General features: G+C 41.8%; 1 protein-coding gene across 1 annotated transcript in view; it reads right to left on the minus strand.

Annotated features, from left to right (window-relative positions):
- The window catches only part of THSD4 (thrombospondin type 1 domain containing 4), a 181260-nt gene that overhangs the window by 31268 nt on the left and 124890 nt on the right, over window positions 1-25102 (minus strand). The window contains exons 8-11 of the mRNA XM_058156480.1: window positions 19195-19399; window positions 3425-3600; window positions 1991-2087; window positions 493-723 (exon numbers count right to left, since the gene is read on the minus strand). Coding sequence (XP_058012463.1) covers window positions 493-723; window positions 1991-2087; window positions 3425-3600; window positions 19195-19399 — 709 coding nt within the window. The remainder of the gene's footprint in view (window positions 1-492; window positions 724-1990; window positions 2088-3424; window positions 3601-19194; window positions 19400-25102) is intronic.

Consider the following 25102-nt stretch of genomic DNA (forward strand, 5'->3'; position numbering starts at 1 on the left):
CGCCAGAGGAGCCTTTTAAAAGCATTTTTTCACCCGCCGCCATCGCTACCAGATCGGGCGATCCGGTCCAAACCGGAAGCATTTCACCCCTGCCTGAAGATGTCCCAAATATTAAGAAAGGGAGAACTGACACTGTTTTGCTGCCCCAACCTGGTTGGTCTTTTGTAAAACTTTAAAAACTTGGCTATGTACCTAAGCCTGAGGATCAGAATCTGCTAAGGGTCCTGTTTCTTGATCTTACTATTAATTGTTTAACTATCTTGGCTGCTGTTTGTGTTTCTTTTCTGGCTGTTTTCCTTGTTTTTCCTTCTTTCAACTGTTTTAGAATTCTAGAGTCGTAAGCCACCCAGAATCACTTGGCAGAGATGGACAGTTATAGAAATGGAATAAATAAATGAATCCATAGCTAAATTCACCACCTCTTTCACTTCTGGCCCTTGGCAGATGGAAGCCTTTCCACGGTTAGATCGGTGAGTTCTACAAGCTACAAACCTTTCCCGCAAGTCGCGCTGCATTCAGTCATTCCAATTTGCTTCCAGTTATGTTCCCGGCTGCGTCTCGGAGGCTGACCAACAGGGACTTGGTTGTCTGGAACTTGGGAAGGAAATCTTCCGGGCTGACTCATCCCTGGTTGTCTCGGGTGACTGCTTGTCTCCTGATGCAAATCTTCCTCCTCATAATTCACGGTTTCTGTCACATCCAGTTGGCCATTGAATGGCTCCCCTAGGCACATAAGGTCAATCGCATCACAAGAACAAACATGTCTTCCTCAGCCATGAGCCAGCCAAAATACAAATGGCCCCAAGCCCTTCAGGACTTGGGGTGACCACCTAAGTTCAGAGGTTTCTTGTAGCAGTGAACCACAAAGCGCCAGGATGGTTTGAAAGACGCCAAAGGCCATGAACTGTTTAGAATAAGATATTCTATTTGTCACCAGGACGCCAAAGGCCATGAACTGTTTAGAATAAGATATTCTATTTGTCACCAGGCTGAAAAGTTGAACCTTTGTTCTTTGACTGATCTTACAATAGTGCAGAGCATTCAGTGAAAGCATCGTGGCGTGAACGAAACTGAAGCAACAAATGGGAAACACACCAGCTAAATAGCTGGAAATTGAGGGGGGAAGAATTGGTGTGAGGGGGGAGAAGGTGTCCTTTATTCTACCCAAAAAATTGATGAAGAGGCATTTTATGAAAATACACTGAGACTTTGGGTAGAATAAAAAATAGGCCTTTCCCTTCATTCTACTCCCGCCTTATTTTCCATGAATAAAATCTGTTTTATCTAGAAGGATAAAATGTATTTTGCATGTAGAGAATTGTGCAGAAATGTCCAGAAAGATTACAGAAGCATTTAATTCCTTAAAGGAGTAACGGTCAAACAAATAAACAAACAATATTTGAAATGCTAGAGCAGAGGTCTTCAAACTTGGCAGCTTTAAGACTTGTCGACTTCAACTCCCAGAATTCTCCAGCCAGCATAGTTCTTAAAGCCAAGTTTGAAGACCTCTGCACTAGAGAAATCAAACCCGGTAGATTGAGCAGTTAGATGAGCCTCCTAAATAATCTTTTGATAAAGCTATCAAGTTTGGGGGACCCTAAAAGCAACAATGACAAATGTGATATCTATGGAGATTCTCAGTCATCCAGCCGGGTCATGGCTGTCCCAAAGGGGCTTTTTCAAAAGGAACTGGACTTTGTTTTTCGTTGAAGACATTTCGCTTCCCATCCAAGAAGTTTCTCTAGTTCTGACTCAACTGGAAGAAGCTTCAGAAGGGAAGAAGCTTTTTGGATGAAAAGTGAAATGTCTTCCAGGAAAAAAAAAAAGGCCAGTGGGAACAAATGTGATGCTTTGTTTTCAAAGATAGCTTTAGTGGATGCATCATTTCCTGCCACTGAAAGGATGGGAAAATGCCTTGCTTAAGAAGTCCCCGCCAATCAAGTGAAAGCGAAAGTCATCAGATTGGTTGAGGAAATCACCGCACTCTTACCTGGCCGTCTGTGAAGAGGCACCTGGGAACTGATGGTGTTGGGACCTGGAATAATGTACTCATAATGTATACCTGGATTGGGCTGTTGATGAATCATCTGCCAAAGGAAGAAGAACCTCATGTTCATTGAGTTGACTCCGATGCACAAACCCAGTTCATCTCACCAGCTAAACCAGATCAGCTCCACAGGAAGACTTAAACTACAGGTTGTTGTGGTCTGCCAGTGGCCTGTGGACTGGCAGCAGAGTCGGACAGTGAGGAGGGTGAGGAGGAACATGGGTCAGTCCTGGAGTCTGGAGAAGGCTCGGACGAGGGCTCTGCATCAGAGGCAGAGATGGGGCCAGGGCCATCTGAGAGTTATGTGCTGCCTCCAGAGTCAGATATCAGTGAGGCAGAGGAACAGGGGGAGCCTGTTTCCAGTGCACACATGTGCAGAGCTGCCAGAAGGCAAGAACAGTTAAAACAAAAGGGACGACTCGGGAGTAAGGCTTGGAGATGACCGGCCCCTCCCATAAGACATAAAGGAGGAGCAAAGGCACATGAGCCTTTGCAGGAAGCAACGTTGTTCGTGCTAGTCAGTTTAAATTCTGAAGCTCCATTTTGACTCTGTGCTCCATGTGACCTTGCAAAGCTAATTGCCAATTAGATCTTTGACAGCATGTCAAGGGAGATAAAGGTGGATGCTTATCAGCCTTATCCCAAAGGACTGTGGCAGACTTCTGTCGGCCTCTTTACCAACTCTTTGTGACTCATTACAGGCTGTGAACGAACAATAATTCACAGTCACTGAATTAAAAAGAGGGTTTTTGAAACTAGTCGTGTGCTTTTTACTGTCTCAGGAAGCCTAGGTCAGAACGTAGGTAAACCTCATTTAGCAACCACGGTTGGGACTCGACACTTGGTTGTTAAGCAAAATGGGACATTCTGATCCCTAGTGGTGATCCTAAGGACATTAATTCCATAAAAAATGTAGCTTTATTCACCTCCACATTTTTCTGTCCCCCTCTCAGGTTTAGAGATAGGTAACATATAGATTTAGTAAATAAAATAAATTAATAAATTTACCCATCAGAGACTAGGTGTCCAAACTTCCACTAAGTTGCACTTAGGAATTTGCCATGCTTTTCCATTCTGGCTTTGCTCTACTGTATTTCACTTGACCTTTAGTAAACTATACCTTTCTTAACAAATGGAGTTAAGGATCATTCTCGCTTAAAGGATCAAGTTGAGGCAGGTCTGACACCGGGTTATAAATAAATAAACACACAGAGACACACACACCTGCCCAGGTCTCTGACTTCCTTCTCAACATAGCCAGATGGAAAATTAACCTAGAAAACTATTTAATTCATGAGTAAATTATTTCCTAACTTCTAATTGTTAAGGATGGTTCCTCTAGTCTAGTTCAATAAAGAAATGATATTTGATTCTTACATAGACATCCAAGATTTCATTGGTTGGGCCATCTGCTAAAAAGGATTCCCCAGCAGTACTTGAGATCTCGTTGGGTCGTTTATAGATGAACATTGTTCCTCCTCCCTCATATCTCCCAGGTCGATCAATTGCCCAATTCCCATTGATAATAGCACGTCCTGATCGACTCCGTAATGCTGCAGGAACAACGAGAAGAAAACAATGAATGAAAGAAAAAGAAAGTAAAGTATTGAAGGAAGTACTAATGAACTACAAAGTAGACTGTTATGGCGGTGATGAATGTCCCATTGGGAGACCTGGAAGAACAAATTAGTAGCAGGTGTCATGGAGAAAATCCATCTCTGTGGTTGTGAGGATTCAACAATGACATAATCATGAGCCACAATCTTTCAGGTAGAGTAGATGCTTGATTTTAGTAAAAATAACCTTTCAAGTATCTGCTTGTTGTCCTTAATACTGCTATCATCCCTTGTGAACTGTCCATGGTACTGACACTTTATCGTGACACTTTATCATTCCTACCGTTTTTTTAGCTTTGCCTTCTTCTGTCCCGCAAGACTAGATGCAACTATTCCTTGCATGGAAGGTGCTTACAAGGATAGGCAAATCTGTTGAACTGATTTTGCCCAGTATCTCAAATCTTTCCTTCTATAAATGGTTCTGCTTAATTTTGCACAACTTTACATATTTCCCCAGGACGCTTCTTATCACAGATAGAAGATAGATAGAATTTTTTACTGACCCAATGTGTTTGGACACACAAGGAATTTGTCTTGGTGCATACACTCTCAGTGTACATAAAAGAAAAGATACCTTCATCAAGGTACAATTCTTAATGATAGTCATAGGGTACACATTTAACCCTTAATGATACAATACTTAATGATAGTCATAGGGTACAAATAAGCAATCGGGAAACAATATCGATATAAATCATAAGGATACAAGCAACAAAGTTACAGTCATACAGTCATAAGTGGAAGGAGATGGGTGATGGGAATGATGAGAAGATTAATAGTAATAGTAATGCAGACTTAGTGAATAGTTTGACAGTGTTGAGGGAATTAGTTGTTTAGCAGAGTGATGGCGTTCGGGGGAAAAAACTGTCCTTGTGTCTAGTTGTTCTGGTGTGCAGTGCTCTATAGCATCATTTTGAGGGCAGGAGTTGAAATAGTTTATGTCCAAGATGTGAGCGGTCTGTAGATATTTTCACAGCCCTCTTTTTGACTCGTGCAGCATACAGGTCCTCAGTGGAAGGCAGGTTGGTAGCCATTGTTTTTTCTGCCGTTCTAATTATCCTCTGAAGTCTGTGTCTGTCTTGTTGGGTTGCAGAACCAAACCAGACAGTTATAGAGGTGCAGATGCCAGACTCAATGAAATGAGCTTATGGATCTTATCATTCATCAATGATGAGTCATTGATGAAATTTCTCCTTTTCAGCACAGGGACTTCAGTTGGTGCTGGGATAGCAACATATATGGACCATGGATGATCCTGCCATCATTGTCGTAGCTGAACCAGGAATCAGAAAAAGAGGAAATAGAAGCACAACCTTAATGGAAAAAGGTTATCTGGTGCAACAGATACTACCCAAGGAAAATGTTTTGAGTCCAACACTTATCACCTCTCAGAAAAACCATAAATAGTTGTGCTTGAAGGTCTTAAAAGTTTTTCTCTATTATTCTTGCTAAGGCCACATTCCCTTAAACGGAATCACTTCTTAGTGAAAGTTGAAATAAATCTTTAGGCATTTCTGGTGATAAAATGAATCTCTGGAAGATAAGATCATGAACAAAAGCTCTCTTCTATATACCTCAGACCCTGACATGAGAAAAACAGCATATTTCATTTTTAGGATAAACCCATAGCCCCATTTCTTGTTTCTTCTAACTTGTATGTTAGAAAAGGAGGAATAGCATATTGTCTAGGGCAGGGGTTATCATCTGCAAATTGCCAGTTATATTCAGTGTGGGGGCAAGCTTTTAAAATTGATGCTAGATATATTGGGGTGTAAGGTGGACATAATGACTCTGTGGCTAAGATGCTAAGCTTGTTGATCGAAAGGTCGGCAGCTCAGTGGTTCAAATCCCTGGTGCTGCGTAACGGGGTGAGCTCCTGTGACTTGTCCCAGCTTCTGCCAACCTAGCAGTTCAAAAGCACGTAAAAAATGCAAGTAGAAAAAATAGGGACCACCTTGGTGGGAAGGGAACAGCGTTGCGTGCGCCTTTGGTGTTGAGTCATGGCAGCTACATGACCACGGAGACGTCTTCGGACAATGCTGGCTCTTTGGCTTAGAAATGAGTCGGGCTCAACTAGCACTAGCACATATGTGCAAGGGGAACCTTTACCTTTACCTTATATAGGGGTGTGTGCATGCTTGCATATGGAGCTAGGATTCAAAAGTTAATAATTGCAGAGATGTTCTGTATCTGAAAGCCAAAACATACATTAACATCTGGTTGCGTAGTCGCCACAAATTAAGCTTGTCAATAGCAATCAGCAAATAGTTCTCTTCAAATATTTGGACCTGAAGTTCATTTGAGACTGACTTCAGTGGAGAAAGAATGGGAGGAAATCAGGATTTCTCTGAACTCATGTCAAATAGTAAATGAGACGATCCCCAGATAGATTCCACCAGAACCTCTAGATACTTTTCACCTCCCATCCTTAATTCTCTTTCTGAGATCTCCCTGCATCACTCAGCCTGCAACTTTCCCTTCACTTATCAGGCTTCCAAAATTCATTCCATCTGAATTACAAGATGATGTTTCCCAGAAAGGCAGATCTTGATACATAAGGTAGCCTAAATAATCTTGAATCGTGCAATCTCAGAATCGTGCAAGCTACAGTATTCCATCCTGAATCTCTACAGAAGTTAAAATTGGACTTATTTAAAAGCAGGATCAGAAGATTATTGAGGCCTTTGAACTTTGAACTTGGACCCAAGACTCCTGAAAATACCATGGACAGCCAAGGAAACCAATTCCCCACCTTTGCCCTGGCTCATTTTTAAATCTTCTGAGCTACACAGAAAAACATGTGATGAGAGTGAAATATTCTATAATTAATAGAATAATGACCGCAGGAGCACAGAATTCCTTCGCTGTTAGTCATTCTCTCCCAACACTGCATCACAGTCTTCCTGCCCTTAGACTAAAATATTCTTGCTTATTTGGGCAAATATATTTGTTTATCTATTTTTTTAAAGATTGAAAGCTTTCTTAAACCGCCATTGCATACTGCATTGTGTTGTATTCTGCATTGTGTTGTATTCTGGCTGTGTTGCATTGTGCATTTTTCGGGAATATGGAGACATTTCACTTGGACTCAAAACCGCAAACTCCAAACCAAGCTGTGGTCTGAACATGACCCCAACACTCTTCAATTTACACACACAGATAGGGGTGTGTTTCCCCCAGATATCTGCACTTTTCAGAATTTGGGGACTACACAAAAGAAATGCTTGCGATAAAGAGACAAATAAGGTGTTGATAGCTTGGCAAGGCAGGAGCAACAAATGCCACAGAGAACGGCTTTGTCCCTTAGCAGATTAAATTATCATCAGATTCTTTCTTGTTGCTTAAACACTGGCTTTCCGACCAGCAAATCAGCAGGACATTTCTGAAAACTTACCCTTCATCACCAATTCTTGGAAAACCAGCTGATTTCTTGAGAAATGCCATGTCTGCATTGTTTGGAAATGGGCTTTAGAGAGTGAGAAAGACATTTTTTTTATTCCCTTTATGAATGGGAAGCTGCCAAGGAAGGAGGAGGAAGTGATATTTGAACAGCATGAGAACTATTCAAGGGGCAGACCATTGTCTGTCTGGAACACTGAGTGATAAAACTGCGAAACTCCGCAGGATGGAGAATTCCCATTTCACACTGTTCAAATTAAAACCCTTGATGAGTTTTTACGCTGGGGAGAAGGGAAATGTTGAGCAACATAGCCTCTTTTCCCTGCCTTAGCAGTAACTATGCTGGGAGGGGGAAAAATGGGCTGAATTTCCAAGTTGTGAACCAGAATTGCAATTAGGAAGGAAACAGGTTGAATGTTTAGAATAGGGCAAGCTCTCTTCCAAAGAGAGTTAGCCAGTGAGTTCGACAAATTCCAAACATAACTTTCTGCAATATTGGTGTTAATAAATACAAATGATGGGACGCGGTGGCTAAGATGCTGAGCTCGTCGATCAAAAGGTCGGCAGCTCAGCAGTTCGAATCCCTAGTGCCGAGTAACGGGGTGAGCTCCCGTTACTTCTCCCAGCTTCTGCCAACCTAGCAATTCGAAAGCATGTAAAAAATGTAAGTAGATAAATAGGGACCACCTTTGGTGGGAAGGTAACAGCATTCTGTGGGCCTTCGGCATTTAGCCACGCTGGCCACATGACCATGGAGACGTCTTTGGACAGCGCTGGCTCTTCGGCTTTGAAACGGAGATGAGCACCGCCCCCTAGAGTGGAGAACAACTAGCATGCATGTTTACCTTTATCTAAATACAAATAGCCCTTGACTTACGACCACAATGGGGATTAGAATTTCCATTGCTAAGCAAGATGGTTATTAAGTGAATTGTCCTGAATTTTATTTTATAAAAGTTCATCCTTGTCAATCACCTTCAAAAGGTTCTCTGGACCTTCATTTCCAGCAACAACCAAAATGCTTACTACATATTTGTTACAGGAGAAGACGATCGTTTGAATCTGCTCTGGAAATCCCTGAACTATTTTGTTGACTCAGCTCCATCCTTCCCTCTTCAAAGAAATCTTAGTCCTGTTCTGACAGCACCTGATTTCTGAGTATCAGGAGACTCATGGAAAGGAACCTTGACATAAAAACAACGGAAGGGAAGAGGGCATCTTTTAAGGGAGACTCCTAAGCAGACTGAGGCATATGAAGGTAATTTCTGATTGGGTCACTTAATCTAACTCAATTCACAGGCTGTGCTAGGACTTGGCTGCTGCCTCTCCAACTCTAAAACATGTCCTGAGCTTTGTCTTTAAAAATATTTGCAAAGCAAAATGTCTGTTTCACTGAATGGAATGCAATCTGTTTTTTGGAACCTGGGAGTTTCTTCTGAGAGCTGCTTGGGCTGCAAAATGGGATGATGATTTTCTTGGAAAATGTACAAATGACCAGCCCAGGAGAACACGGAATCTGGATGAAGTCATCACCAAAATTCAGGAATGAGAATGAGGGGAAAGAAGGCAAGATACCTCTTATGGGTAACATGGTGGTGGTATTATTCAAGGAGAAGGAAAAAGAAAAAGAGAAGACAATTTGTTGAGCCAACATTGACACATCACTCTATCCTAGGTCAACCTTGGCATCCTCCAAGAAATAACAGGACATTTGAAGGTAAGGGGAAATATCACTTGTAGACCTTCTTCTTTCTGGGTTCTACAGATGTATGGTGGCTCCACAGTTCAACCCAGACAGAGGGTACCAGACAGGAGAAAGATGTCCCTGAACATCACTGAAGTTTCAGGTTGTCTACAAGATACCATGGATGAGAGAGAGGCCTAGGGATCATCTTTTTTAAAAAAAGCTAACTGGAAATGCATCAGGACTCAATGGCTAGGTTTAGCTGAAGCCAGACGGTCAAATCCAATTAAATGCAACTCTGTTTTTAAACTGTAATCAAGCCGTTAAAAAAGCTAATGGGAGGATTTATTAATTGAACTCTTTATCCATAGGATGCAATATTACTTCTCCTGCAAGATTTCCTGAAAGGAAAAAAAAAGGTTTCTTAATCTCAAATCAGTCCCCTTGCCTCGTTACATAATTCAAGGGAAGAGTTTAAGAAATTCAAAAGAAGGATTAAAGTGTTTTTTGTTTTTTTTATTGAGAATGTGAGGAGTCACAGTAAAGCTGGCACAGCCAAACTGAGACTTGGCATACAAATTAAGAGTCGAGCTGGCGCATCCATGATGCCCTCAGAAAGTGCCTTCTAACCGCTTGCCAAATTGCAGTATCAGAGAAACCAGATTTATTATTATTATTATTATTCCTTCAGGATAGTATTTTTTTTAACTGTCCCTGATCTGTACAGGAATTACATCAAGTTTTCAGGTTCATTTAAAAGAAATAATGTTACTTATGATGATGCAAGATAGTGATTTCTAGAGGGAGAGGATTATAGCAGGAACTGAATAGTCTCTATCGGATTATTCCCATGTAGATGGATAGGTTGATGTGATGGCATGACCGCTCTAAGGAAGGATAATAATGACTGCCTTTAGATTTATACTAAATGATTCAAAGAGAAAATGGAATTTATGAAAAATATAGATGATGACTATATGAAAATTTTTAGAGATACTTTGGGATTAGATATTTTCCAGGATAAAGGGATGGAATAGACTTTAAAAGAAAAGGGCTATCATATCATTTGAATAGGGGAAAATATTGGACAAATGATATAATGAGAGGATGAAATTTGAAATATGTTTGAATATGTACCCGACTGATATCTCTTTCAACAAAGATTTGTATGTTTTATTTTGTTTTTTAAAAAATAAAAAAAACTTGTAAAAAAAAGTTTTCAGGTTCAGGAATTGGCTGGCGAAAAACTTCAATCATATAGATGTTGCTTCCAATATTTAGAATTCTTTCAAAGTTCTGACAGCTATAAAGTTTTTCCCATGTCACGTCTGGACCATAAACTTATTTTCCTTCTCCATGGATCTCCACTGTCTCCAAATCTATTGTTTAGACTCTAATCTGAGTATAGTTTTTGCCATATTCTTAAGAGACTGGATTTGGTCCACTTATTCTCAGAAGAAACATAGAATGGTGCCAGATCACAATGGTTTGAAATAGGCCATCTGATCTTCAGACATGGCCTCAAACAAATCCCTCCAGAGGTCTCACTCAAGGTCCAAATGACCAGACTCAAATTGTCCTACTTCAGAGACATTAAATGAAAATAGGAGAGGCTGGGAAAGGTGAAGGAAAGAGAAGAAGGGGATGACCAGTGGCCAGATAGATGGACAGCAGTGATGGGTGGAAGGTCTGAAGGACCAGGTTGGAGCAATGTGTCCTGGAGAAAATCAATTTATAGAATAGAATAGAATAGAATAGAATAGAATTTTATTGGCCAAGTGTGATTGGACACACAAGGAATTTGTCTTGATGCATATGCTCTCAATGTGCATAAAAGAAAAGATACGTTCATCAAGGTACAACATTTACAACACAATTGATGGTCAATATATCAATATAAATCATAAGGATTGCCAGCAACAAAGTTACAGTCATACAGTCATAAGTTTATTGGGTTAAGAACTGACAGTGACTGAATGGCATAGACCAATCAATCAATTCTAGATCACATCTTGAGAACCCACAGCAAACTCACTAATGTATCCCCTTCCTCCCAACACAATATCAGTAAGCTGCTTCCAGTATGAAGCATTGCTCTCATTCCACTATTTATTGATCAGTAATCAAGGCAGATGGCTTCCAGCCCCAGATCCGGACATCAAAACAAACACAAGCTAGTGTTTTGTCAAGAATCCGAGTCAATATTAACTGCAGGGTTCAGATTTCTTTGGGAGACTTTTAACCTGATTGTCATTTTCATCGCTTTGAGCTTGGCACAAGATGCCCCGAATTCCATCACATTAATAGTAAAAATGAGATTGATTGTTTTTGCAAATAAAAGCTGGAGCTTTTTGCATGCTTTTATTAAGCATTTCAGCTCTTTCTGGTAATAAAGCGTGGAATTTCTCAGACGGAGAGAACAAAACTTGCCATGTTCTGTTGCAAGAAGCAAAGGCTGAAACAGGGAGAGGTTAAAATTACCAACTAATAGCCTGCCTGATTAAAGGTTCCAGGGGACAAAAGGGAGTTGCAGAAAACTGATCTTTTAATCATGTTGGCAATTTCTGAAGAAGTGAGATAAGGGGGAAATGGTGAATAAAATTTGACAATACACAAGCTGGGTTTTTAACTGTTCTTCTCCCCAGAAACTGTCTTTGTCTTTAATTGATCTCTGTCTCTAACCCCATATTGTAAGTTTGTTGGCAGAAGTTCTCCAATTATTTGTTACAGGAAGAAGGCACCGAAAGAAATCCATGTTCGCAGTTTAGAAACATCCCTGTTTCCCACATAACCCAAATCTGATTTAGATTAAGAGAGCTGATACGAATTAAGAAACCTCAGAGAAACCTGATATGAATTAAGAGTCTCACTGGATCAAATCAACCCAGTCCACCCTAAAGATTTTGGGAGAAAACAAGAAAGCACACCCTCTATGTTCAAAATGTATGTTGGCTGCAGGAGTTAATTGCGATGCTACATACTGTATGCTCTCACACAAACCAGAAATACAACTCCTGTTTCTTTTTTCCCAAATACATTCTTCACCCAGCAAAAATAACTTTAGCTCACACATCAATCATGTGCACTTGAGTCATTTTTCTGCACTAGCGATGGGACCCTGTAGCACTGGGAGCAAGTGGTGAAACTTGGTTTGGCTCCCTATTTTCAGCTTTATTGCTAAAAAAACCCAAAAACCCAGGAAGTCAAGAATGGAATCTGTTGGCCGAGAAGATCAACAATAAAGTTAAGGTCCCAATGAGGATTTGCTCAAAACTTTGGTGACACCCTACGTAGCCTTCCAATTTCAGTTTTTGTTCAACAAATGAATAGAGCAGGGGTCTCCAACCTTGACAACTTTAAGACTTTTGGACTTCAACTCCCAGAATTCCTCAGCCAGCAAAGCTGGCTGAGGTATTCTGGAGTTGAAGTCCACAAGTCTTAAAGTTGCCAAGGTTGGAGACCCCTGGAATAGAGGATAGAGATAGAGAAAGCTCAAACTGTCCAAGGAGCTGCTGATTCAGTTCTACAGAGAAAATTATTAAGTCTGTCATCTGCACCTCTATAACTGTCTGGTTTGATTCTGCAACCCAACAAGACAGACACAGACTTCAGAGGATACTTAGAACTGCAGGGAAAAAAAATGGCTACCAACCTGCCTTCCGTTGAGGACCTGTATACTGCACGAGTCAGAAAGAGGGCTGTGAAAATATTTATAGACCCCTCACATCTTGGACATAAACTGTTTCAATTCCTACCCTCAAAACGACACTATAGAGCACTGCACACCAGAACAACTAGACACAAGAACAGTTTTTTCCCAAACGCCATCACTCTACTAAACAATTCCCTCAACACTGTCAAACAATTTACTAAATATGCACTACTATTAATCTTCTCATCGTTCCCATCACCCATCTCCTTCCACTTATGACTGTAACTTTGTTGCTGGTATCCTTACAATTTATATTGATATTGATTGTTTCCTAACTGCTTATTTGTACCCTATGACTATCATTAAGTGTTTTTATCATTAAGTGTTAAATGTGTACCCTGTGACTATCATTAAGTGTTGTAAGTGTTGTACCTTGATGAAGGTATCTTTTTTTTAATGTACATTGAAAGCATACGCACCAAGACAAATTTCTTGTGTGTCCAATCACACTTGGCCAATAAAAAATTCTATTCTATTCTATTCTATTCTATTCTATTCTATTCTATTCTATTCTATTCTATTCTATTCTATTCTATTCTATTCTATTCTGAAGGCAACTTCTGTTCCATGGGTTGATTTCTCTCACTGTCAGGAAATTTCTCCTTATTTCCAGGTTGAATCTCTCCTAGATCAGTTTCCATCCATTATTCCTTGCTGGACCTTCAGGTCCCTTGGAAAATAGGTTTTATTTATTTATTTATTTATTTATTTATTAAATTTTTATATTTTTTTTATACCGCCCTTCTCCCTAGGGACTCAGGGCGGTGTACAGCCAAGGTTGACCCCCCTCCTCTCTGTGGCAGCCCCTCAAATATTGGTAACACTGCAATCATATCTCCCCTAGTCCCTCTAGTCCGACATCCTGTTCAAGCAGAAAACCCTACACCGTTTTCCTCCACTGCTCCTTGACTTTGACATGTCCTACACATCCAGTTTCCAGCTCCTCCATTTTTCCAGGTTCTAGGACCCTTTATTTAACTTTTGCATGCGACATCCTACAACAATCCGATACCCTGCTGACTTTACATACATATACATATACGAGGATGGTGAGCAGCAGGTCCACCGTGGCCAAGAAAGAAACCCGAAACTCACTGATGTTTTCCAACCAAACAGTCAATCAAAGATCTTCTCCCCAAGGACAAATACACTATTTTGTTGGAATGTGCTCCTTTGTGCACTCCCTCGCTCCTTGTAACTATAGATTTCTGTTCAAAGGTTTCGTTCTACTTTTATTCATTGCTTCTTTCAAGGTGACATTTCAAGGGAAATATTTCAAAATGGGGAAGGAAGATGGGGATAAACATGACAAAGTGTTAAGCAGATGTCGGCTGCAAGAGTTAATCGCAATGCGACGTAGGCTCCCACCCAAGACAGAAATATAACTCTAGGTTTTTTCCAAACACATTTTTTACACAGCAGAAATAACTTTAGCTTGCACATTAATCAAATTTGTGGGCTTTTTCCCACCATCATTTTAATGCCGGCTCCTTAGCATGTGCTAAGCAAATAATTCTTCCAAATACCGAACTTCGCTCATGCCTCAATAGGACTCAACCAAAAATATTAATAACTTTTCACATCATTCTTTTCCTTGGGTTTTTTTTTCTTTCAACAGCAGTATCAAAAAAAAAATCATTTCTGCATTTAAAAGTAGATATTCTATTTATCTGCAGCACAAACTACAGTATAGTCTGCTACAAAGAGAGTTTGGTTAAGTAGTGGTTAAAGGCACCTAGTTAGAAACCAGGAGCTGGGGAGTTCTAGTTCTTCCTCAGGCACAAATCCAGCAGAGTGCCCTTGGACCAGCGACTGTCTCATATTTATTTCTTTGATAAAAGTATCCCACTTTTACAGCATTTTACAAATAACACAAGGTGGTGAACATATCCAACACACCTTTCTCCTTCGATTTTTGCCACAACAACAACAATCCTGTGAGGTGGGCTGGGCTGAGAGAGAGAGAGAGAGAGAGAGAGAGAGAGAGAGAAGGACTGGCCCAAAGTCACCCAGCTGGCTTTCATACCTAAGGTGGGACTTGAACTCCCAAAAGAAATCTGCATACACTGGAGCGGTGGGACTTTCCTGATTCTTTCATTTTAGCAGCCTTATAGGGGTGACCGTGAGGGGTCCATTGTTTCTCAGAAAGCTGTGGCTCAGCCGCTGTGGGTTTGGGGGTGATGATTCTTGGAATCCTTATTAGTCTGAAAAGCAACCCGTTCAATAAGGAGACTATGTTATCCTTTAGGAATGCCAATCTGCTCTTCAGAAGTGGTCGCCTTCTGTTCAGTGGGACGTGTGCTTAGATGCAACCCGAGAACCAGAATGGCAGAATGTCTCCCACATGGAACTGTATAATGGCTGTTCTAGCCCTGTTGTCTAGCCTCTTCCCCCACCATTATGCCTTCCAGATGTGAGGGATTTTACCACCTCGAATCCCCAGCCAGTGTCAAGGAGGTTGAGCAAGGCAACTTGGAGATCTTCAACCACAATTTCTGCTCCACCAAGCCATCAATCCATGTCCCTCCCTTATCTTCCAGTCTGACGGTCTTTATCAAAACCAGTGTTGTTTTAAATAATGGCAGCCCTGCTATGCTGAACCTCAAGGAGGGAGAATTATTAGCCAGATCAGAATCCAGAATGTAAAGTGAGACACTTTCTGCCAAGCCGGGTCAATTTCTCTTCTCTCTCATGCTATGTTGTGCTGTTGAATAGTTCCAGATCTAGGAGGAAGCCCCTGTTGTGGTCCACTGGTGGCCTGCGGAGCTGGCAGCAGAGTCAGACAGTGAGGAGGTTGGGAGGACCATGGGCCAGTCCTAGAGTCTGTGGAAGGCTCGGACGAGGGCTCTACATCGGAGGCAGAGAGGGGGCCAGGGCCATCTGGGAGTTATGTGCTGCCTCTGGAGACTCCAGAGTCAGACGTCAGTGAGACAGAGGAAGCCTATTCCCAGTGTGCGCATGCGCAGAGCTGCCAGACAGCAAGAATAATTAAAATAAAAGGGGCGACTTGGGAGTAGGGCTTGGAGATGATTGGCCCCTCCCATAAGGAGGAGCAAAGGCATGTGAGCCTTTGCAGGAAGCAACTTTGTTCATTCTGGTCAGTTTAAATTCTGAAGCTCCATTTGACTCTGTGCTCCATGTGGCCTTGCAAAGCAAATTGCCAATTAGGTCTTTGGCAGTGTGTCAAGGGACATAAAGGAAGCCTAGCTCAAAACAGCCCTGAACTCTTCAAGGCAAGGCTCCAAAGATCAGGCCCAGACCCAGAAATCTTTTACCAACTTCAAGAAAGGGTCTCTGAACTCATCCCTTTTTTTTTTTTTTTTTGCACAACAGACAACGCAAAATCTCTCCCTTGTATCTTTGGCCAAATCTCACAAGCAGTTGTGTTTTTGACAGGAGTCTCAGGTCTCAAAGGGAGAGGCAACCCACAATTGTATTTTTCAGACAGATTCTCCTCCACACACGGAAATATGCATCCCATGGGTCAAACAGTCCCATGGGTCAAGGTTCTTCCTAAAGGCTGCAGCTAGATATTTGATCAACACCGAGAAATCAAATAGGATCTTATTTGCTTAGGTCAAACTTGCGTTTTTCTTTATTTTGTACTAAGTGCAAGGATTCTTCCTTTTGCTCCATCTCTCTTGGAGCTCATGGGTTGTCTAAACCAAACTTACTTCCAGAAGCAGAGAAGGTACTATCATAAGGAGTTCCTGATAGAAACCCACCACGTGCTCAAGTCAGGAGATCTTATACCATTCTGGTCAAATGCTTGTCCAGTCTATTTTTGAAAACTTCTAGTGATGGAACATCCACAACTCCTGGAGGCAAGTTGTTCCAATGAATAATCATTCTTGCTGTCCATAAATTTCTCCTTAGGTTGGATCTCTCTTTAACAAGCTTCCACCTCTTTTTGACTTCTTTTGACACCTCTTAACTTCTTTTTCCTGTCCTCTGGTGCTTTAGAGAATAAGTGAACCTCCTCTTCTCCCTGACAGGCCTCCAAGTACTGAAAGATAGCTATCATGTCCTCCCCCCAATCCTTCTCTTTGATGGGAACAGCACCTTGTATGGACCAATGAATGACTGAAAATATGGCTCTCGAACTTTCTAAGACAGGGGTCTCCAACCTTGGCAACTTTAAGACTTGTGGACTTCAACTCCCAGAATTCCTCAGCCAACTGGCTGAGGAACTCTGGGAGTTGAAGTCCAAAAGTCTTACAGTTGCCAAGATTAGAGACCCCCACCACCATCTAAGACTCAACAGCAGAGATGTCCCATAACGTCTGTTGACACCAATTGAGCATTATTTATTTATTTATTTATTTATTTTATTAAATTTTTATACCGCCCTTCTCCCGAAGGACTCAGGGCGGTGTACAGCCAAAGTAAAAACAAAGATATATACAGTTTAAAACAACAATTAAAAAGAGCAAATTTTAAAGGCCGATTATTAAAATTTAAATTAAAAAGTTAAAAAATATTAAAAACCCAATTAAAATACATCACTAATTATGCCAGTCCCGCTTTAATGAATAAATATGTTTTGAGCTCACGACGGAAGGTCCGAAGATCGGGCACTTGACGCAGACCGGGGGGAAGTTCATTCCAGAGCGTCACTGCCCCCACAGAGAAGGCCCTACTCCTGGGGGCCGCCAGCCGACACTGTTTGGCGGACGGCACCCTGAGGAGACCCTCTCTGTGCGAGCGTACGGGTCGGTGGGAGGCAAAAGGTAACAGCAGGCGGTCTCGTAAGTACCCGGGTCCTAAGCCATGGAGCGCTCAAGCATGTCTCAAGTGTCTCAAGCATGTCTCAAGCATGCTTCGTGAAGTAAGTTTTCTTCCAAAACAATTCAAAACACGCCCAAAAGTAAGATGCCTAAATCTCAGCTTTTAAATATATATATATATATATGCATATTTATTTTATTTTTATTTTTGACAGATGAGGAAAGATTTAACTCTGGGTGAAAAAGAACAACCCTTGGTGATAATTATATGGTCTGTTTCAATTTAATGAAGCATTGATCGGATAGCTTAAATGATGTTGTCTCAGGTGCTGAACAATCAACCGCTTGTTTTTGGACAACAAAACGTGTTGGCTAAGTTACCAACGGAGGCACACATCTAACTGAGACATGAGTTTATTTATGCCACCTTTGATGGAGATGAACACGCACTGAACACACCAAACCAAAGCTAACAATGCAAACATATCAAGAACAGTTGCAAGAACCGGGTATGTCTTGTTTAATGAAAAGAAGGACTAGGGGAGACACGACAGCAGTCTTCCAATATCTCAGGGGCTGCCCCAAAGAAGAGGGGGTCAAGCTATTCTCCAAAGCCCCTGAGGGCAGGACAAGAAACAATGGGTGGAAACTCATCAAGGAGAGAAGCAACCTGGAATTAAGGAGAAACTTCCTAACAGTGAGGACAATTAACCAGTGGAACAACTTGTCTCCGGAAGTTGTGAATGCTCCAACAGTGATTCAACTGTTGAAATAGCTCTGTCTTCCTAGAATTTTAATCTATTATCCCAGATCCTGCACTCTGGAATAACCAAGAGCAGATTGTACACCTTTTCAGACAATTGACAAATACGATCATCTCAAGCTAAACTTACCCTTAACTAGGCAGTCACTTAGATGAATGCTTGTTGGCCAAAAATAAGAAGGCTTTCTAGGTAAAGACGTTGCAAGCTAGCTCCGAACTAGAAGGAATTAAAAGATTGGAAACTTGTAAAAAGCTGAGGGTGGGCTATTTCTGATATTGTTCCTTCTTAGGAGTTGCCTTGAACTGAATGTACCGTGCCATTTTTAGGGGGCAGAAAAATAGCAGCATTCCTGTTCTAAAAAAGAATCACACTTCTTGGCACATGGCATTTCCCAGGGTTTGTTCAATCCCTAGAGTTTCACAGCTTGGCTGGTACCAACGTTTGGTAGATGTATTTGAAGACCTGTCTGCGCCAGATCAATCTCCCAGTGTTGAAGGTTTCCAAAGCTGCTGTTTCGTCCTGCTGGCTACCAGGCATTTTGCTTACATCAGAAGCAAAGCCTATTTCCTCTTTTCATGTTTAGGGAGCAATGATGTCACATTGATATTTCAAACAAAGTAGATGAAAACAGGAGCAGTAGAGCAACTAGGGGGAGTGATGCAAGGAGGGCAACTTTGGAGTTCAACCGTACTATCACAAAAGTCACATCCAAAAACTTTCTTACAAAAGGAGGAGGAGGAGGAGGAGGAGGAGGAGGAGGAGGAGGAGGAGGAGGGGGAGGAGGGGAGGTGTGACCAAAGGGAACTGATTGCACAGATCAATTTTCAGGTCCTCCACTTCTAGATCATCTCATGCATTAACTCATACATCACTTTGGGCATCACCTAATACTCCTTACAAGGCCTATAATTGTTTTTCAGCATTCACTCAATGGTTCAGTTTCCACCAGTAAGTGATCTCTTTCTTTTGACTGATATCCTTTCTAGGAAGAAACAATCTTCCTAGAAGGTTTCATTCAACAAACAATGTTCCAACCAACACTCTTCTCAAACCAACATAGGCTGACTCTTTTTCCCCCCCCTTTTATGCCTCCTCCTCCAGAAACATTATTTTCTCAATCTGCTTTCTTCCAAATCATTTGGGACCTACTGCACCCAGGAATCCTGAATGCTAAATAGGCATCTGCAGTACCAACAGATCACCCAGCTAGAAGAAGACTTCTTTGGGGAGAGATGGACTACTTACCCAAGTAATTGTTGCTCTTGGACATCTCAGTGATGTTGATTTTGGTGGCCCCTTCTGGAATTTCGACTATTTTGTGGTAGCCCAGGTTGGTCAGGCTGTGCTTGAAGACTCCTGAGATCACCCTGCAAGCTGTGTTGTCCCCTCCACAGATTCCACATTTGTCCACCACCTTATCGGAACCCAGGTAGTCATCGCAGCCAATAGTCTGTCACGGAAAAGGAATCAGAGAATCAAGGGTCAATATATGGAATGCACCAGAACTAGTTTCAAGAGAGCAGATGGACCTATAACTCAGTTATAGGCCCATCTCCAGCTTGGAACATGTTTCTATTTCTGCATTTCAGAAGTGAGGATAAGTTACTGTAGCTAAGTTGCTCTCAAAGTGTGGTCTGAGGATCTCTGAGGACTTCTGAGGGCCCTCCGAGCATGAAATCAAAATGATCTGCCAGCCTACATTGAAATAAAAATCCCATCAAACACTTGCAAGAAGCAGTAGTGGCCATGAATGGTGTCAATTTAAAATTTTTAATATGATAAATATCGTTACATTTAAGAACCATCGTGATATGAAGGCATCTTCTCACTGCCTCACCGTGGATCTCCAAAAAGGTTGGCTGCTCTACAAGCATTTATAGATGTAGCCAGTCTCAGCATCAGATAGTCACAACCAGAACAAAGAGAAGCCCTTCCCACACTTAACAATGCTCATCTAAGCAGATGCACAAACATTAGAAATTACTCTGCAGATCAAAGAAATCACACTGCAAACTAAGAGAAAAATGTCTCTGCCTCAAAACCCCAATCTCTTCCCCATTTACTGCTGGTGGTTGGGAAACTGGAGTTAACATATTGGGGGTTGCAGATGCAGTCATGCTATGTCTTAATGGTTGTTTGGCTTGACCTTTCATTTTGTTTATATTGTTGTTTAATTTAGTATTATAGTGCTTAACATGGTATTTTGTAAACTGCCCAGAGTCCACTGGGGAGAGTAGCTATATTACGTCTGTCAAGTCAAGCCAAGACAAGACAAGCCAAGCCAAGACAAGCCAAGCCAAGCCAAGCCAAGACAAGACAAGCCAAGACAAGACAAGACAAGACAAGACAAGACAAGACAAGTCATCTAGTCTAGTCTAGTCTAGTCTAGTCTAGTCTAGTCTACTAATGCAACACAATACAACACAACTCAATGGTGCTTCTGTTAATGATTCCTTTGCTTGAAAGTTCTTTAGAAAGTCTTTCCTGATGGAATCCAATGAAATTACAACTGGGCCAATTTACTCCCCAAACCAAGCCAGACTTTGTTCACTTCTCCTTCTCTAAGCAATGGAATTCACTAAGTTGTCATCACTTCTTTTGAAAGTAGCTTCTGGGTTCTACTGAAAAAATAATAAATACCGGTATGACAACGATTCGGCTAGACATTGATACACAGTAGAAACTCTTTATTCTGCTGCCTTACTAAAGGAGCTTTCTCTTCCAAAGGCCCGAAGTACGTATTTATAACTCTGATGAATTATGGCAGTTTGGGCCAGACACCTGTAATTGGTCCAAAACTGAATATCGCTGGACTTGGGCCTTTGGCCAAAACAATTTTAGGGGTGAAGAATAAAGCAATTTTTCTGGCAGGTTGATTTTTTTTTCTTTGTCAGTGTGTGTTGGCTTTCAAGGCAGCTGCTCCAAGCAGCTCAACACTTAGGAATGTTTCTAAGAACGAAGAAAAAGTTCAGCCCGCAGCACAATGGAAAAGCCGAGTTTGTGATGGATGACAGAGCAGGTTGCCTGTTTTCCTCCATTTTTCATGGGGATATATTGTGAGCAGATGATATGATAGGGGCAGGGCAGGAAGAAGGTGGCGGCAGGGGGTGGGGGAAGGATGCAGGCCAAGATGGAACGAGGTTAAAGGAGACAATTTTCCATCAAGGATTTGGGAGAGATTAAAGCCTCTCTTTCTCTTTTTTCTTTTGCAAGGCATTATCTCTCAAGCGGGATCTCCTCTTCTAGCTGGGAGAAGAGTTCAAAGGAATCTATTGCATCACTTTCTTTCCAAACAAAAGACTCCTTTTTCGCATTAGTACATTCTTGGTATCTAGGAATAACAGAATATCAGAGTTGGAAGGGACCTTGGAGAATAGAATAGAATAGAATAGAATAGAATAGAATAGAATAGAATAGAATAGAATAGAATAGAATAGAATAGAATAACAGAAGGCACCTTGGAGGTCTTCTAGTCCAACCCCCTGCTTAGGCAGGAAACCCTACACCACTTCAGACAAATGGTTATCCAACAACTTCTTAAAAACTTCCAGTGTTGGAGCATTCACAACTTCTGGAGGCAAGTTGTTCCACTGATTAATTGTTCTCACTGTCAGGAAATTTCTCCTTAGTTCTAAGTTGCTTCTCTCCTTGATTAGTTTCCATCTGTTGCTTCTTGTCCTGCCCTCCACAGACCCTTGTGCCGTGTTTCTCTTGAATTTTGAAGGAAGGGGCTCCAGGAGGCCAAACAAAATGGGAAATGAGCGAGTTGAGGTTGAAGATTGGCTCAGCTTTCGCTAATTAATCTGAAAAGAAATATAATAATAACACCAACTCTTTTGGGGGACTTTTTGTATTTGCTCATTCAAGTGATTCCATTTGCTCATTCTGTGAATCCTTGAAAACTCATTAGGAACTTCCGAGGGAGACCAGCAGTCGTAAACGAGCTTTTCTCCCCATTCAACGAGGGGGCTATTTGCCCTCCGCAAAGTACATGGGTGGATGAAAAATTAATCCCCCTGGAATTTGTGCACCAAGATGCCCGCTCTGCACCTCCCCAGGCAAAAATGAAAATTCAGAATGAAAGTCTAGACCAAGAAGAGGAAGAATAAAGAATAACTTCCACTTATCAGATTATGTTGGCTAGAGACACAAATCTGAATACAGAATAACAGAGTTGGAAGGGACCTTGGAGGTCTTCTAGTACAACCCCCTACTCCGTCAGGAAACTCTATACCAGGGGTGAAATGCAAAATTTGTTACTACCAGTTCTGTGGGCGTGGTTTGGTGGTGGTGGTGGGTAATGTGACTGGGTGGGCATGGCCAACTTTTTTTTTAACTTTTAAAAGCCTCTTCGGCCAAAGAAGTTGTAGAAAAAATGCTTTTCAAAAGCTCTCATGATCCCAGCTGAGTTGCCTGATCATCAGACACTTTTGCTTTATTTTAAAAGCATTTTTTTTTTGCCTTTAAAAGAAAAAAATGCCTCTGACAATCAGGCAACTCAGCTGGGATCGCCAGAGGAGTCTTTTAAAAGCATTTTTTTATAACCTCTTCGGCCAAAGAGGTTGTAGAAAAAATGCTTTTAAAAGGCTCTGACGATCCCAGCTGAGCCGCGCGATCATCAGAGGCTTTTTTTTTAACTTTTAAAAGCATTTTTTCGGCCAAAGAAAAAATGCTTTTAAAGGTAAAAACAAAACAAAAAATCTCTGATGACCACACAACTCAGCTGGGCATGGGGGTGGGTGGGCAGGGATTTTTGCTACCGGTTCTCCGAACCACCCTCCGCCATTGCTACCGGATCAGGCAATCCGGTCCAAACTGGGAGCATTTCACCCCTGCCCTTTACCATTTCAGTTAAATGGCTGTCCAATCTACTCTTAAAAACTTTCAGTGTTGGATTATCCACAGCTTCTGGAGGCAAGTCGTTCCACTGGTTAATTATTCTCACTGTCAGAAATTTCTCCTTAGTTCTAGGTTGCTTCTCTCCTTGATGAGTTTCCACCCATTGCTTCTTGTTCTACCTTCAGATGCTTTGGAGAATAGCTTGACTCCCTCTTCTTTGTGGCAGCCCCTGAGATATTGGAATGCTGCTATCATGTCACCCCTTAGTCCTTTTCTTCATCGTCATTTCAGTAAGCCATGTGGGCAGGAGAGAATGGGATTCAGAGAAGGATCACATCTGGAGGACAAGAAAAATCGCTTTTCTGCTCCCTCCCCCCTTATTCCTGGGTATTAAATCACTCTTAGAAAAGCCAAGTTGCAGACAGTTACACAAAGAGCAAAAATGCCCTTCCAGTGAGTTTAAAAACATGGCTTACATAACTCAGAACATTTGATCTCCTCGTTTCCTATGGAGCCTCTACGGCTGTCATTTTGTACAGATCCCGCAACAGATAAGATGCATTGTGTGGTGTTCTTTAGAGCAAAGAAGACCATATCCAGCCTCTTAAATGGGAACCAGAAAATTTTGTAACCACAACAGCAAAAAACATCTTGCCTCATGCTGGTGAACAGCAAAGGCCCACTGGCTTCGTAACCCTAGCGTAAGCCACAATGGATCGACGGTTTGTGGCTTTGTGGTTGGAGGCTTTTACGATGATTGTGAGCTGCCCCGAGTTGCATTTTAAGATGGGCAGCCTGACAAACCTTTTCAACAAATACATGAATCACAGAAAGGGTAAGCCAAAAATAATGATGACCAAATACGTTGTGTTTATTAGGCCATTATACCCTTAAACTAATCCAGATTTAGGACAAATTGACAGTGGACTGTAAAACTCAGTGAATGGATGATTTTGCGGTGCCAAAACTTCATTGGGTGGAACATAAGAAAGACACAACTCCTCCTGACTCTTTACACTGCAAAGCATAAATAATCTGCAGTGAATTATCTGGAATTGCACATTTTCTTTCCCCCCTAACCAACACATCTTCCTGGAACAAAGTAAGGGCTACAAAGTCAAACATGTTTTGCCAAAAACCCCAGCAAAACATCAGGCGTCGGTTGGTCCGTTCATTGGCTGTGAGCTACATTCCCACAAACCCATTTTAAGAGATGCATGAACTCCTCTCCCGGGACAGCTGTATTTCAATTCTTCAAAGAAGCACAGAGGCTCACCCAAAGTTTTGGGAAAGACGCAGCTTGGTGTGTGTGTGTGTTGCGGTTCCTCTAAGCTCCTGCCTTTGTTCGCTTTTGCTTTAAATCTCCTTGCCCATCTCTTCCAGAATCCTAGCAGCAACCTCCAGGCTTCTGATAGAAGAGGACGAAGAAGAGTTATATGCTGGGGATTTTGGAGTAGGCAACTGGCCATCGGATGCCCTTTTCCAGAAGACTTTTCACACGGAAGTCTCCTGCTGACTTCCATGCTAGGGCTCCAAATTAGCCCTTTCAACCATTGTCCTTTTGAATGCTGCAGGAGAAGAGAGGAAGTGGTGGTCTCCACCAACTGCCATGGAGGTGATTCATAGAAACACAGAGTCAGAGGAACGAAGACATGTCATGCTGGGCACAGTGGAAAAATCCCTTTCAAGAGAGACCCACAAGACGCCGCCGGCCGTGTGGGACGTTCCAGCCATAAACTTTGGAAGGCCCTGACATCTTTGTCCAAAGCTTTTTCCGAGGGATCCTCGGCCACTCCGTTCCCACACCGTGACCTCACACAATTGTTGTTCTCCTTTCCCAGAGGAGAGGCAGAGCTGCATAGGCCTTGCCTTCAAGATTTCACCATCGGTAAAAGACAAGGGGTCCTTGACTTACAACCACAATAGGGCCTGGAACAACTTCTTCTTCCCCACCCCCTCCAATTTATTTATATATTTTCATACAATAAGTGCTTACTGAACAGCGTACAATCTGGGTCAATTTGCTTACAAAGTAATACTTTTCCAGTTCCTAGTTTCTACTTATTTTACCCAACCATTGATAAAACAAGTCCCAAGTTCGAAAATATTCTGTGTCTTCTTTTTTTCTTTTATCTTCAGTGTTACTCTGTCCATTTCTGCACGGTCTAATAAATGGTCTAATAAACACAGACCTTGCTTTCAAGATTTCACCATCGGTTAAATACAAGGAGTGGTTGACTTACGACCACAATTGGGCTGGGAACTTCTGTCGCTCACTGGTACGGTTGTTAAGAGAGACGCATGCAATTTTGCA

Source organism: Ahaetulla prasina, chromosome 13 (assembly GCF_028640845.1).
Source record: "Ahaetulla prasina isolate Xishuangbanna chromosome 13, ASM2864084v1, whole genome shotgun sequence".
In the NCBI taxonomy this organism is placed as follows: Eukaryota; Metazoa; Chordata; class Lepidosauria; order Squamata; family Colubridae; genus Ahaetulla; species Ahaetulla prasina.